The 11,604-nt window shown below is 36.6% G+C and overlaps 1 protein-coding gene across 2 annotated transcripts in view; it reads left to right on the forward strand.

Moving 5' to 3' along the window:
• The window catches only part of SCIN (scinderin), a 97,326-nt gene extending 87,907 nt beyond the window's left edge, over nt 1–9,419 (forward strand). For both annotated transcript variants that reach the window (XM_037836803.1, XM_037836802.1), the window contains 3 exons: nt 49–126; nt 8,526–8,586; nt 9,231–9,419. In XM_037836803.1, the coding sequence (XP_037692731.1) occupies nt 49–126; nt 8,526–8,586; nt 9,231–9,358 (267 nt within the window). In that variant the 3' untranslated portion in view covers nt 9,359–9,419. The remainder of the gene's footprint in view (nt 1–48; nt 127–8,525; nt 8,587–9,230) is intronic.
• Nucleotides 9,420–11,604: the final 2,185 nt, after the last annotated feature.

Here is an 11,604-nt window from a genome sequence, read left to right on the forward strand (position 1 = left end):
AAATTGCTGCTTTTCTGTTTAATCATAAAGGGCTTTCATACATTGCAGATTGAGGAGGTTCCAGGAGAGTTTACCCAGGAAGACTTAGCAGAAGATGATGTCATGTTACTAGATACTTGGGAACAGGTAAAACTATATTTTGTTCATAACTAGAGAATATCCTTATGGTTGGGAACTAACAGAATATGCTTTGAAAAAAATGTTTGAATAATAAATGTGTCTAGGAATTTAGGCTATATTTAGCAGCATCACCACAGTTTGGCAGAAAATAAAACTGACACATATGGCAAGTCCATTTTTTAATGTGGAAATAATTCCACAGCTACTATCTTGGGCTCTATAGTTTTGGATTAAAAATCTTATATTTTTCATTCATTTGTGAAATTTACTCCTCATTTATTCTTTTTTTTAATTAGAGAAGTTGTGGGTTTACAGAATGGTGATGCATAAAATACAAGATTTATATATACCACCCCACCACCAACATGCTGCATGGGTGTTGAACATTTGTCACAATTGATGACAGCACATTCCCATAACTGTACCATTAATTCAAGTTCATGGTTTAACTTAGGCTTACTGTTTGTGCAGTGTAGCTCCATGGATTTTATTTTTAATTTTTGTTCTGTCACCACATATACAATCTAACACTTCCACCTCAATCACACTCAGATGTATATCTCAGTGCTGTCAACCATATTCACAATGTTGTGCTACCATCACCACCATCCATTACCAAAACATTTCCATCGTTCAAAATAGGAATGCTGTACATTTTAAGCCTTAACTTCCCATCCCCTATCCCACCCCCTCCCTTGGTAACCTATATTCTAGATTCTGACTCTATGAGTTTGCTTATTCTGATTGTTTCAAATCAGTGAGATCATACAATATTTGTCGTTTTGCATCTGGCTTATTTCACTCAACATGATGTCTTCAAGATTTATCCACGGTGTCGCGTGTATCAGGACTGCATTCTTTTTGGCTAAATAATATTCCATTGTATGTATATACCATATTTTATTTATTCTTCATCAGTTGATGGACACTTGGGCTCTTCCATCTTTTGGCAATTGTGAATAATGCTGCTATGAACATGGTTGTGCATAGATCTGTTCGAGTTCCTGCTTTCCATTCTTTAGGGTGTATACCTGGTACCAGATCATATGGTAGTTCTATATGTAGCTTTCTGAGGAACCACCAAACTGTCTTCCAGAGAGGCTGCACCATTTCACATTGCCACCAGCAAGGACTGGGTATTCCTATTTCTCCACATCCTCTCTAACACATATTATTTTCCATTTTTTTAAATAGGAGCCATTCTAATAGGTATAAAATGGTATTTTGTTGTGGTTTTGATTTGCATTTCCCTGATGGTTAATGATGTTGAACATTTCTTCATGTGCTTTCTTGCCATTTGTTTATCTTCTTTAGGGAGGTGTCCGTTCAAGTCTTTTGCCCATTCTTTAATTGAGTTGTTTACCTTTTTGTTGTTAAGTTGAAGGATTTCTTTATATATTCTAGATATTAATTCTTTATTGGATATGTGGTTTCCAAATATTTTGTACCATTTTATAGGTTGTTTTACTTTCATGATAAAGTCCCTTAAGGAACAAGAGTTTTAAATTTTGATGAGGTCTCATTTATCTGTTTTTTCTTTTGTTGCTTGTGCTTTGGGTGTAAAGTCTTAAGAAATCTTTGCCTAATATTGGATCCTGAAAATGCTTCCCTACATTTTCTTCCAGGAGTTTGATAGTTCTAGCTCTTTAAAGTCTTAGATCCATTTTGAGTTGATTTTTGTATATGGTGTAAGGTAGGGGGCCTCCTTTGTTTTTGTAAATGGAGATCCAGCTTTCCCAGTACCATATGTTGAAGAAAATATTCTATCCCAATTGAATGGTCTTTGCCACCTTGTCAAAAATCAGTTGGCCATAAGTGTGAATGTTGATTTCTGAGCTCTCAATTCTATTCCATTAGTCTATATGTCTGTCCTTGTGCCAGTACCATGCTGTCTTAATTACTGTGGCTTTGGAATAAGTTTTAAGATCGGGATGTGTGAGTCCTCTAACTTCATTCTTCTCTTTCAAGGTGGCTTTAGCTATTCGGGGCCCTTGCCCTTCTCTATATATTTGATGATTGGCTTTTCCATTTCTTCAAAGCAGATTGTTTGAATTTTCATAGAAATTGCATTGACTGTATAAATTGTTTTGGGTAGTATTGACATCTTAACTATATTAGTCTGCCAGTCCATGAACACAGAATGTTCTTCCATTTATTTAGATCTCTGGGTTTTTTTAGCAGTGTTTTGTAGTTTTCTATGTACAAGTCCTTTACATTCTTGGTTAGATTTATCCCTGGTTATTTCATTCTTTTAGTTGCTATTGTGAATTGGAATTTTTTTCTTGATTTCTTCTTCTGATTATTCATTTCTTGTGTATAGAAACACTACTGATTTGGGGTTTTGGGGTGTTGAAATTGTATGCTACCACTCTGCTGAATTCACTTTTCGCTCTAGGAACTTTGCTATAGTTTTTTAGGATTTTCTGTATATGAGATCATGTCATGTGCAAATAGGGAAAATTTTACTTCTTCCTTTCCAATTTGGATGCCTTTTATTTCTTTTTCTTGTCTAATTGCTCTAGCAAAAATTTCCAGTAAAATGCTGAATGACAATGGTGACACTGGGTATCCTTGTCTTTTTTCTGATCTTAGAGGAAAAGCTTTCAGTCTTTCACCATGAAGTTGGATGTTAGCTGTGTCTTTTCTGTATCCCCTTTACCATGTTGAGGAAGTTGACTTACATTCATAGTATTCTGTGTATTTTTATCAAGAAAAAGTGCTGTATTATGTCAAATGCCTTTTCTGCATCAATTGAGATGATGATGTGATTTTTTTTTTCTTCATTCTGTTAATGTGGTGTGTTACATTAACTGATTTTCTTATGTTGAACCAACCTTGCATATCAGGGATAAATCCCACTTTATCATTGGATTCAGATTGGATTCGGTTTGCTTGTATTTTGTTGAGGATTTTTGCATCTATATTTATAAGAGATTTTGACCTGTAGTTTTCTTTTCTTGTGGTCTCTTTAACTGGCTTTGATAAAAGGGTGATGTTGGCCTGATGGAATGAGTTAGGGAGTGTTCTCTGCTCTTCAGTTTTTTTCAAAGAGTTTGAACAGAATTAAGTTAAGTCTTCTTGGAATGTTTAGTAGAGTTACCCTGTGAAACCACCTGGTCCTGCGCTTTTCTTTGTTGGGAGGTTTTTGATTACTGATTCAATCTCTTTGTAATTGCTTTGTTGAGATCTTCTGTTTCTTCTTGAGTCAATGTAGATAGTCTGTGCATTTCTAAGAATGTGTCCATCTCAACTAGGTTATCTAATTATTGGAATACAGTTGTCATATTAACCTCTAATAGACCTTTTTATTTCACCAGGGTCAGTATTAATGGCCCCCTTTTCATTTCTGATTTTCATTATGTGTATTTTCTCTTTTTTCTTTGTCAGTCTGCCTAAAGGTTTATCAATTTTATTGGTCTTTTCAAAGAACCAACTTTAGGTTTTGTTGATTCTCTATTGTTTTTTTTGTTTGTTTGTTGTTTCCTATTTCATTAATAAATGCTCTGATCTTTATTTCCTTCCTTCAGCTCATGTTTGTTTCAATTTGCTTTTCTTTTCCTATTTCTTCTAGCTTTGAGGTTAGGTGTCTGATTTGAAATCTTTCCTCTTTATTACTGTAAACATTTAGAACTATAAATTTCCATCTCAGTACTGCCTACACTGCATCCCATCAGTTTTGGAGTGTTGTATTTTCATTTTCATTCACTTCAAGATATTTCCTAATTTCATTTCTGATTTTCTCTTTAGTCCATCAGTTGTTTAAGAGTGTGTTGTTTAATTTCCATATAATTGTGAATTTTCCATTTCTCCCTCTGTTATTGATTTCTAGCTTCATTCATTTCTTGTTGGAGAATATAGATTGTAAGAGTTAAATTTTTTTAATTTATTGAGACTTGTTTTCTGATCCAATGTATGGTCTATCCTGGAGAATGATCCATGTGCACTTGAGAAGAATGTGTATTCTGTTTTTGTTGGGTGCATGCTCTATATATGTTAGGTCTAGTTGGATTAATGTATCGTTCAAGTTCTGTACTTCTTTACTGATCTTCTGACTGGATGTTCTATCCATTATTGAGAGTGATACGTTAAAGTCTCCTACTATTAATGAAGAACCATCAATTTCTCCCTTCAAAAATATCAGTATTTGCTTCATATATTTTAGGGTTCTGCGGTTAGGTGCATATATATTTATAATTGTTACATCTGCCTGTTGAATTGTCCCCTTTATCAGTATATAATGATCACCTTTGTCCCTTGTAACTATTTTTGACTTAAAGTTTATTTTATCCAATATTAGTATAGTCACCCAAGCTCTCTTTTGATTACTACTTGCATGATGTATTTTTACTCACCCTTTCACTCTCAACCTAACTTGTATCTTTGACTTTAATGTTAATCTCTTACAGATAGCATATAGTTGGGTCATGCTTTTTTATCCATTATGCCAATCTCTGCCTTTTGACTGGAAAGTTTAATCCATTTACATTTAAAGTCACTACTAATAATACAGGACTTTCTTCTGCCACTTTGTTATTTAGCCTTTGTAAGTTTTATACCTTGCTTGTCCCTCACTTCTTTTAAAGCCTACTTCTATATGCATTTGCTTTTTAGTGTTGTACCATATGGAGTGCCTTCTCATTTCTTTCTGGATATATTTTTCATCTGTTTTCCTTGTAGTTACCATGTGGTTAAAATTTAACATCCTAAATATGTGACAATCATATTTAGTTTGATATCAACTTAACTTTACTATCATGCACATATACTTTTCCTAAACCTCTCTGTCCCCCTACCATTTTCTATACTTGTTGCCATCTTATCTTTGTACATTTGTGTCCAAAAACCTAGATTTATCCTTACTTTTTATGCATTTGCATTTTAGGAACTGTAGGAAGTAAAAAGTGAAGCTACATAGCAAACAATACAATACAATAATACTGGCATTTATAATTACCCAAATGGTTATCTTTACCACTTTCTTTATGCTGCTTTGAATGACTGTCTAGTGTGTGAAGAACTTCCTTTAGTATTGCTTGTAGAGAAGATCTAGTGGTGGTGAACACCCTCTGCTTTTGTTGATCTGAGAATGTCTTAATCGCTCCGTTGTTTTTGAAAGAGAAGCTCATCAAATATAAAATTCTTGATTGGCAGTTGTTTTCCTTCAGCACTGTAAGTATTTCAGCCCACTGCCTTCTTGCCTCCACGGTTTTTAGTGAGAAATCAGCACTCAATCTAATTGGGACTCCCTTGTATGTAGCACAAGCTTTTCTGTTGCAGCTTGCAGAACTCTCTCTTTATCCTTTGCATTTGATAGTATAATAAATATATGATGGATTGTGTTTTCCTTCATGTTCATCCTGTGTTCTCTGAGCTTCTTAGATGTGCATATTCATATCTTATGCTAAGTTTGGGGAGTTCTCTGCCACTTTCTCTTTGACTATACTTTCTGTCCTTTTCTCTCTTTCTTCTCTTTCTAGGACTCCCATTATGCATATATTGGTGCATTGTCTTAGGCTATTTTCACTTTCAATATTTCTTTTTTCTTTCTGCTCCTCAGCTTGACTCCTTTCAAGTGTCTTGTCTTCAAATTCACTGATACTGATTCTTTCTTCTGCCAGCTCCAATCTCCTCTTGAAACCCTTGGGCACTTTTCATTTCAGTTTTTGTGATCTTCAACTCCAGTAGTTCTGTTTGGTTCCTTTTTAAATTTTCTGTCTCTTTACTAAGTTTCTCATATTGCCCATTCATTGTTTTCCTGATACCCTTTAGTTCTTTCTCTGTACTTTCCTTCATCTCCTTGAGCATTTTCAAGATAAATTTTTTTAAAGGCTTTGTTCAGTATGTCCACATTCTCATCTTCTTCATTGGTGTTTTCTGTATCTTTATCCTCTTCTTTTAGTTGGGCCATCATTTCCAGTGTCTTTGTTTGTCTTGTACTCTTTTGTGGCACTCTGGGATTTACTGTCTTGGATGTCTGTTTCTTAGTTTTTAACCAACTGGTGATATGAGCTTCAGGCCTCCTATCAGGAAGGTCTACCCAAGGAAAATTCAGTGTACAGGGTTTTCTCTTTCTGAGCCTCTTTCTTGTCCTGGACTTTTGCTTGTTAGTTGCTCTGGAGTTCCCCTGTTTAGAGGAGTTTGGTTGTCCCCTCTGCTTCCCAGGAGACAGACATCCCTCACCCAAATATGTGAAGCATGCAGGCCTTTGTCCCCGACTACCTTTATAATTTTTTACATTCCTTTTATTGTCTCATGCTGCTTTTGCCTGGAGGGCAAATTCTTGGAGAAGGGTCACTCTAGTAGGGCCTTCCCAAGCAGGTCTTTCCCAGCCAGCTCAGGGCCAGGGACCCAGGAGGGGGGCACAGACTGGCTTCAAAGTGCCATGGAGAGGAGATCAGGAAGGGTGCCAAAATATTTTCTGACAGCTCCCCCAAAGCTGAGTTTTCTGGCCTGCCCAGCAAAAGCAGCCCTTCAGCTAACTTTCCCCTGCAGCCCTGAAGTACCACTGTGTCTTTAAATCTCCACTGCCTCCACCCCATCTAGAGAGGGTTAAAACAATAGCTGCCACTGCCTTTGTCCATAATGAATTGAAGCAATATCTGCCCTAAGCTAGGACACAAATTTGCTAATCAAAAGCCGTGGTCTGTGCTCAGCCATGCCCATACCTGTTCTTGGGGAAGAGCATGTTTATGTCCATTTCTGTTAGCAGCAGCTAGCCAAGGACTGGACCCTGTGGGGGCCTGCCATGAGGGTGGGGGTGGGCACTGGAAGCCACCACACGGAGAAAGCAATTTGTAGTTCTTTACCGTAATTTATCAGTCCCCTCCTCCCACTGTTTCCTGGATGCTGTACAATGTTCTTCTGGCCTCTGGGGTTTCAGAGTAGTTGTTTCAGACAGTTCCTGCATGTTTAATGGTTGTTTGGGTGGAAGGACTGAATCCTGGAGCTTCTTACTCTGCCATCTTCCCCAGAAGTTCCAGTGCTCATTTATTCTTACATTCATAACATTTAGTAAATGCATTAAGTGACATTAGGGTACAATGCCATGGAGGAGACCAAAATCTTCAGAATTTCTCTTGAAATGTGCCAAGAAGTCATAGGGAGAACCCCTGCCCTGGGGAAGAAATGATAGCAGACAGAATGATCTTGAATCTACACATTTTAAAATATGTTACTTTTATATTTATCCTTCTTCTAGAGAAAATTAATGGGGATTTGGCAAGCCACATCTGATAGTTCTTTTTTTTATTTTTTTACTCTCTACATAAACTAAAAACAGTGAAAGGAAAAATTAAATATATTAGAAACATAATTATATATAGAACAATTGTAAGACACTTACCTGAAATAGGCCCAGTTTTAGAGTCACCCACACAGATTGTTACTTTTAGGTCTATTTCTAATTGCTAAGTTAATTTAATATTATACTTTAACTTCTTGGTCTATAATCACATCATTCCATTGGGGATGTAAGTGAGTGGATCATGCATTTCTAGATAGATTTAAAACATGGCAATAAGACACCTTTGTCTGTTTAAGCATTATAAAATAAGAAATACAATACTTCCTTTTTCAGCAGTATTTATTCTCATCTGTAGTTAAATCTATGGTTTCAGTAATCATGGATACTATTTCCTGTACTACATTTCATTTTTAAAAATCATACATTACTGTGCTTTCATGGTTTGTTCCCTGCCCTGCAAGCAAATATTCCAGCACCCTCAGTATGAATTAGGATGCAGTCAAAACTTAATTTTTAAAAAAATTGCACTGCCAACAAGTGATTTTAACGTGATTTGTATACACGATAATCTGGGAGAAGTTTTCAGCAGTAAAATATTCAACTCGTATATTTGACACATAAAAGAACAAATAACGAATATATAATTACATCAATTTTAAAAGACACTTCAGTATTTAAATACTAAACATTATAGCACTTTCACCAAAGTGTTAGAGTTGCATAATACTATAGGAGGAAAAACACTAGGCTTTAATCAGCGGTTCCTAAGGGAGTCTGGGGTGTCCCACAAACAAGCTCTGGGGTGTGGTCACCCCAGCCCTAGATCCGCATCTAGGAAATGGGGATAAGGACCCCTCTGCACTCCAGAGGGTGTGCCCAAAGTAGCCATCATGTTATTTTTTTGAAAACGACAAGATACCATATAAACAAAAAATATTAGAAGCTTGAAATCTGGAGTTAAAATCTAAGTGTCTCCTGAATTGTAACGGAGTGTTAACTTTGGGCAGATGATTGAATTTCTCTGCACCTTCATTTCCACCTTCCTAACTCTGGGGTTGTTGCAAAGATGAAATAAGCATGTGTGTGTGAAGCACTTTGCATGGTGCCTAGCACAGACACAACACTCCAAAAACAGTACAGATCATTATTATTTGTTTTTCAGATATTCATTTGGATTGGCAAAGATGCCAATGAAGTTGAGCGAACAGAATCTCTGAAGTCTGGTAAGCTAGAACCCATGAACAATTGTGGCAGTGGCCCTGGAGGGTTATTACTGAGTGCCGGAACCTTCTTTTTCACACACATACTCCAAAAATTTCTACAAAAGGGAGAAGTATCTTAGCTTTTATCCTGAAAACTAAAGAATAATGGAATTTTTTGAAAATTGAAGAATTTCAGCATGATAAAAAGAAAAATCAACTTAGAATAGAAAGTCCCAAAATGGCTTTGCTACTTGATGTACTAGAATATAGTTATATCAATTTATTCTGAAATATCTAAATCCACTTAAACCCTGTTTTATTATAGATGTAGTAAACCTGCATAACTCTGATAATCTAGATTTTAAATTTCCTTTTCAGTAATATTCTTTCTAGCACAATTTTTTTTGTTGCTGTTAGGAAGAACATGGATAATTATGCTGTAAGAATAATTCCATAAAGCTTGGAATTCTTTCAGGCAAAAATGAAAGACTCATACATTTTCCATGAAAGAAATCAGTAAGAAGTGTTCATGTGGAATAGTATCTGGTTACTTGGTGGCAACAAAAATTTGATGTATTATATTTATTGGAAGAATTTCCATTCTATAATTATTTTAGTTTAATCAAACCTTAACTGAATTTGCATGTCTTTTCAACTCTTTTTAGCCAAAATGTATCTTGAGACTGACCCTTCCGGAAGAGACAAGAGGACACCAATTGTCATCATAAAACAGGGCCATGAGCCTCCCACATTCACAGGCTGGTTCCTGGGCTGGGATTCCAGCAAGTGGTAAAACTGAATTTTGTAGGAAAAAAAAGAGAAGTGGGGAGCAGCCATTCCACAGCTGTCTTGGGGGGGGGGGGGGGTGGAATTAGCCTCAGCTATATGGCTATTTCTTAATTTGTTAATATTGGTTTGAAATTCTGTTGAAACTGGGATTTTCTTGCTAATATATTAAAATGGCCTAAAATAATCTCCTGTTATGGACCAATGTTAGCTCTTCTGGAAACTGATTTACGTCTTTTTATATGGTCTTTTAAAATTGAAAAGCTATGGGCAATTTTGGGGATTTTGTCAGGTAGGAAATTTTATAATTCAGTTTCTTTAATGTGCCAGAGAAGAAAGCCATAATGCCTTTGAGGTTATTCTTTTATATATGTATCATGTCCAAAGAATTTTATATTTGCGTTAAGGCTTATGTTAAGACGGCCTTAAAAGTTTCTTGTTTTCCTATAGTCAATGTGAGCTTTAATGTCATTAATTCCTAACTGTTATTTTCTAAGAGAAACTTTACATGTTTTTTGCCCTTTATAAAGCCTTTGAAAATGCAGTTCTTTCATTTTAAAAAACTGTATTCTTATGCACTTAACTATATATATATGACAGCATATATGCTTAATATCACAAAAAATACGTACAGAAAAACTTCTTTGCTGAAGCTGTCTTTCATCATTAAAATACATCTCTCTTTGAACAGCTTTTGTTTTGGGATATTTTATTCAAATATGATACATGAATTAATTAACAGTATTAATTTTAAGGTTAAATGACTTTTCATGTTTAGATAATTATGAAAGATTTAAAATATCACTTGTACTTATGTAACATGGGCTCCCAGAACAGAGGGGCTGGGACAGAACCTGGAGCTCCAGTGATGTGGAAACCAACTTTGGTGGTGGGTTCGTGGGGTTGAGGAGGGGAAGCTACTCTCCACAGAAAGGGGAGGCGGAACAGTGAGAACTTCGAGGAATCCTCCTTCCCTTCTTCCGGGTGCACCTGCTGCAGGCTGGACCTGGCCTAGGGAAGCGGGTCCAGTTCCATTATGCGCAGAAGGTTGAATGGTCTTGTGTGGGACCTGGGGCCTGGGTGGGGGGTAGAAGAGAGTGAGGAGCTGCGCTTCCAGGGACTGTTCATTCATTGAATAAATGGTCGTCAGGCTTCTACTTGGTGGCAGGCCCTGCTCTAGGCACTGTGGGTCCAATGTGAACAAAACAGACAAAATCCCAACTATCATGGTGAATTCCAGGGAAGAGGCCAACAAAAGCAAAATCAATCAGTAGATATATTATAAAGTAAATTAGAAAATAAGTTGTGTGGATGAAAAAAGTATAAAGAAGGAGGATAGGAAACCAGGGTGAAGGGTGAGGCAGTGTGTGATTTTAATTTCAAGGTGGTCAGGGAAGGCCTGGTTGAGTAGGTGATATTTAACAGAAAATTGACAGAGGTAAGGTGGTGACCTTGTGGTTTACACCTGGGCATTGGGAATAGCAGAAACAAAGGTCTTGCAGGGGGAGCATGTCTGATATGAAGGTGCTGAACTCTGAGGAAGCAGGGAGATTCGTTAGGGTGTTCTCCTACCGTCACCACTGGACTGGAAAGTCTGGGTCTTGAGCAGGACTGCTGTTTTAAGCCTGAGCTGTGAAAAAGTCCTTTCCCAAATCCTTAAACCCAGGTACTCAGAGAAAGTGATGGTAATACCTGGACAGACAGCAGCATCAGCAGCACAAGTAATACAGGGAGGAAGCACCCACTGAGCAGTACTGCCCAGCCTAACAGTGGGCGTGGCCACGGGAACTGCAGCAACTGCAGCTACTGCATCAAAAAGGCTAGGGAACCCTGCGTTTAGTAAACTGGAGCTTATGGGCAGCTGCAGAGAGGGGATCAATAGGATTTGTAGAAATTAGTGGGTGAGCTAGCGAATTCTTTTAATTACACACCCCAAGCTGATATGGCTTGAAGAAACATCATCACATGTAAAATTAGTAGGAAGGGGGAAAAAAATTTACTTTTAAGAAGATGATGCTCAGGTATGACTATGGTTGGTTAATTTTCTTTTGGTATGATAGGAGTGTATTGGAAAGAATGATGTTATTTCAGGATATTTGTGTTTCTCATTGCTTTGCTTTGTTTTGTTTGGAAATGTTTTTCTATTCAATAAATAAAATAATTTTAAATAAAAAATAACATAATAAAATAAATAAAAAGATTAATGTTTGGGGGATAAAGAAGGGCCATTGTTCATAGTCTTAAAAGATCAAA

The sequence above is a fragment of the Choloepus didactylus genome, chromosome 5 (assembly GCF_015220235.1).
Source record: "Choloepus didactylus isolate mChoDid1 chromosome 5, mChoDid1.pri, whole genome shotgun sequence".
NCBI lineage: Eukaryota > Metazoa > Chordata > Mammalia > Pilosa > Megalonychidae > Choloepus > Choloepus didactylus.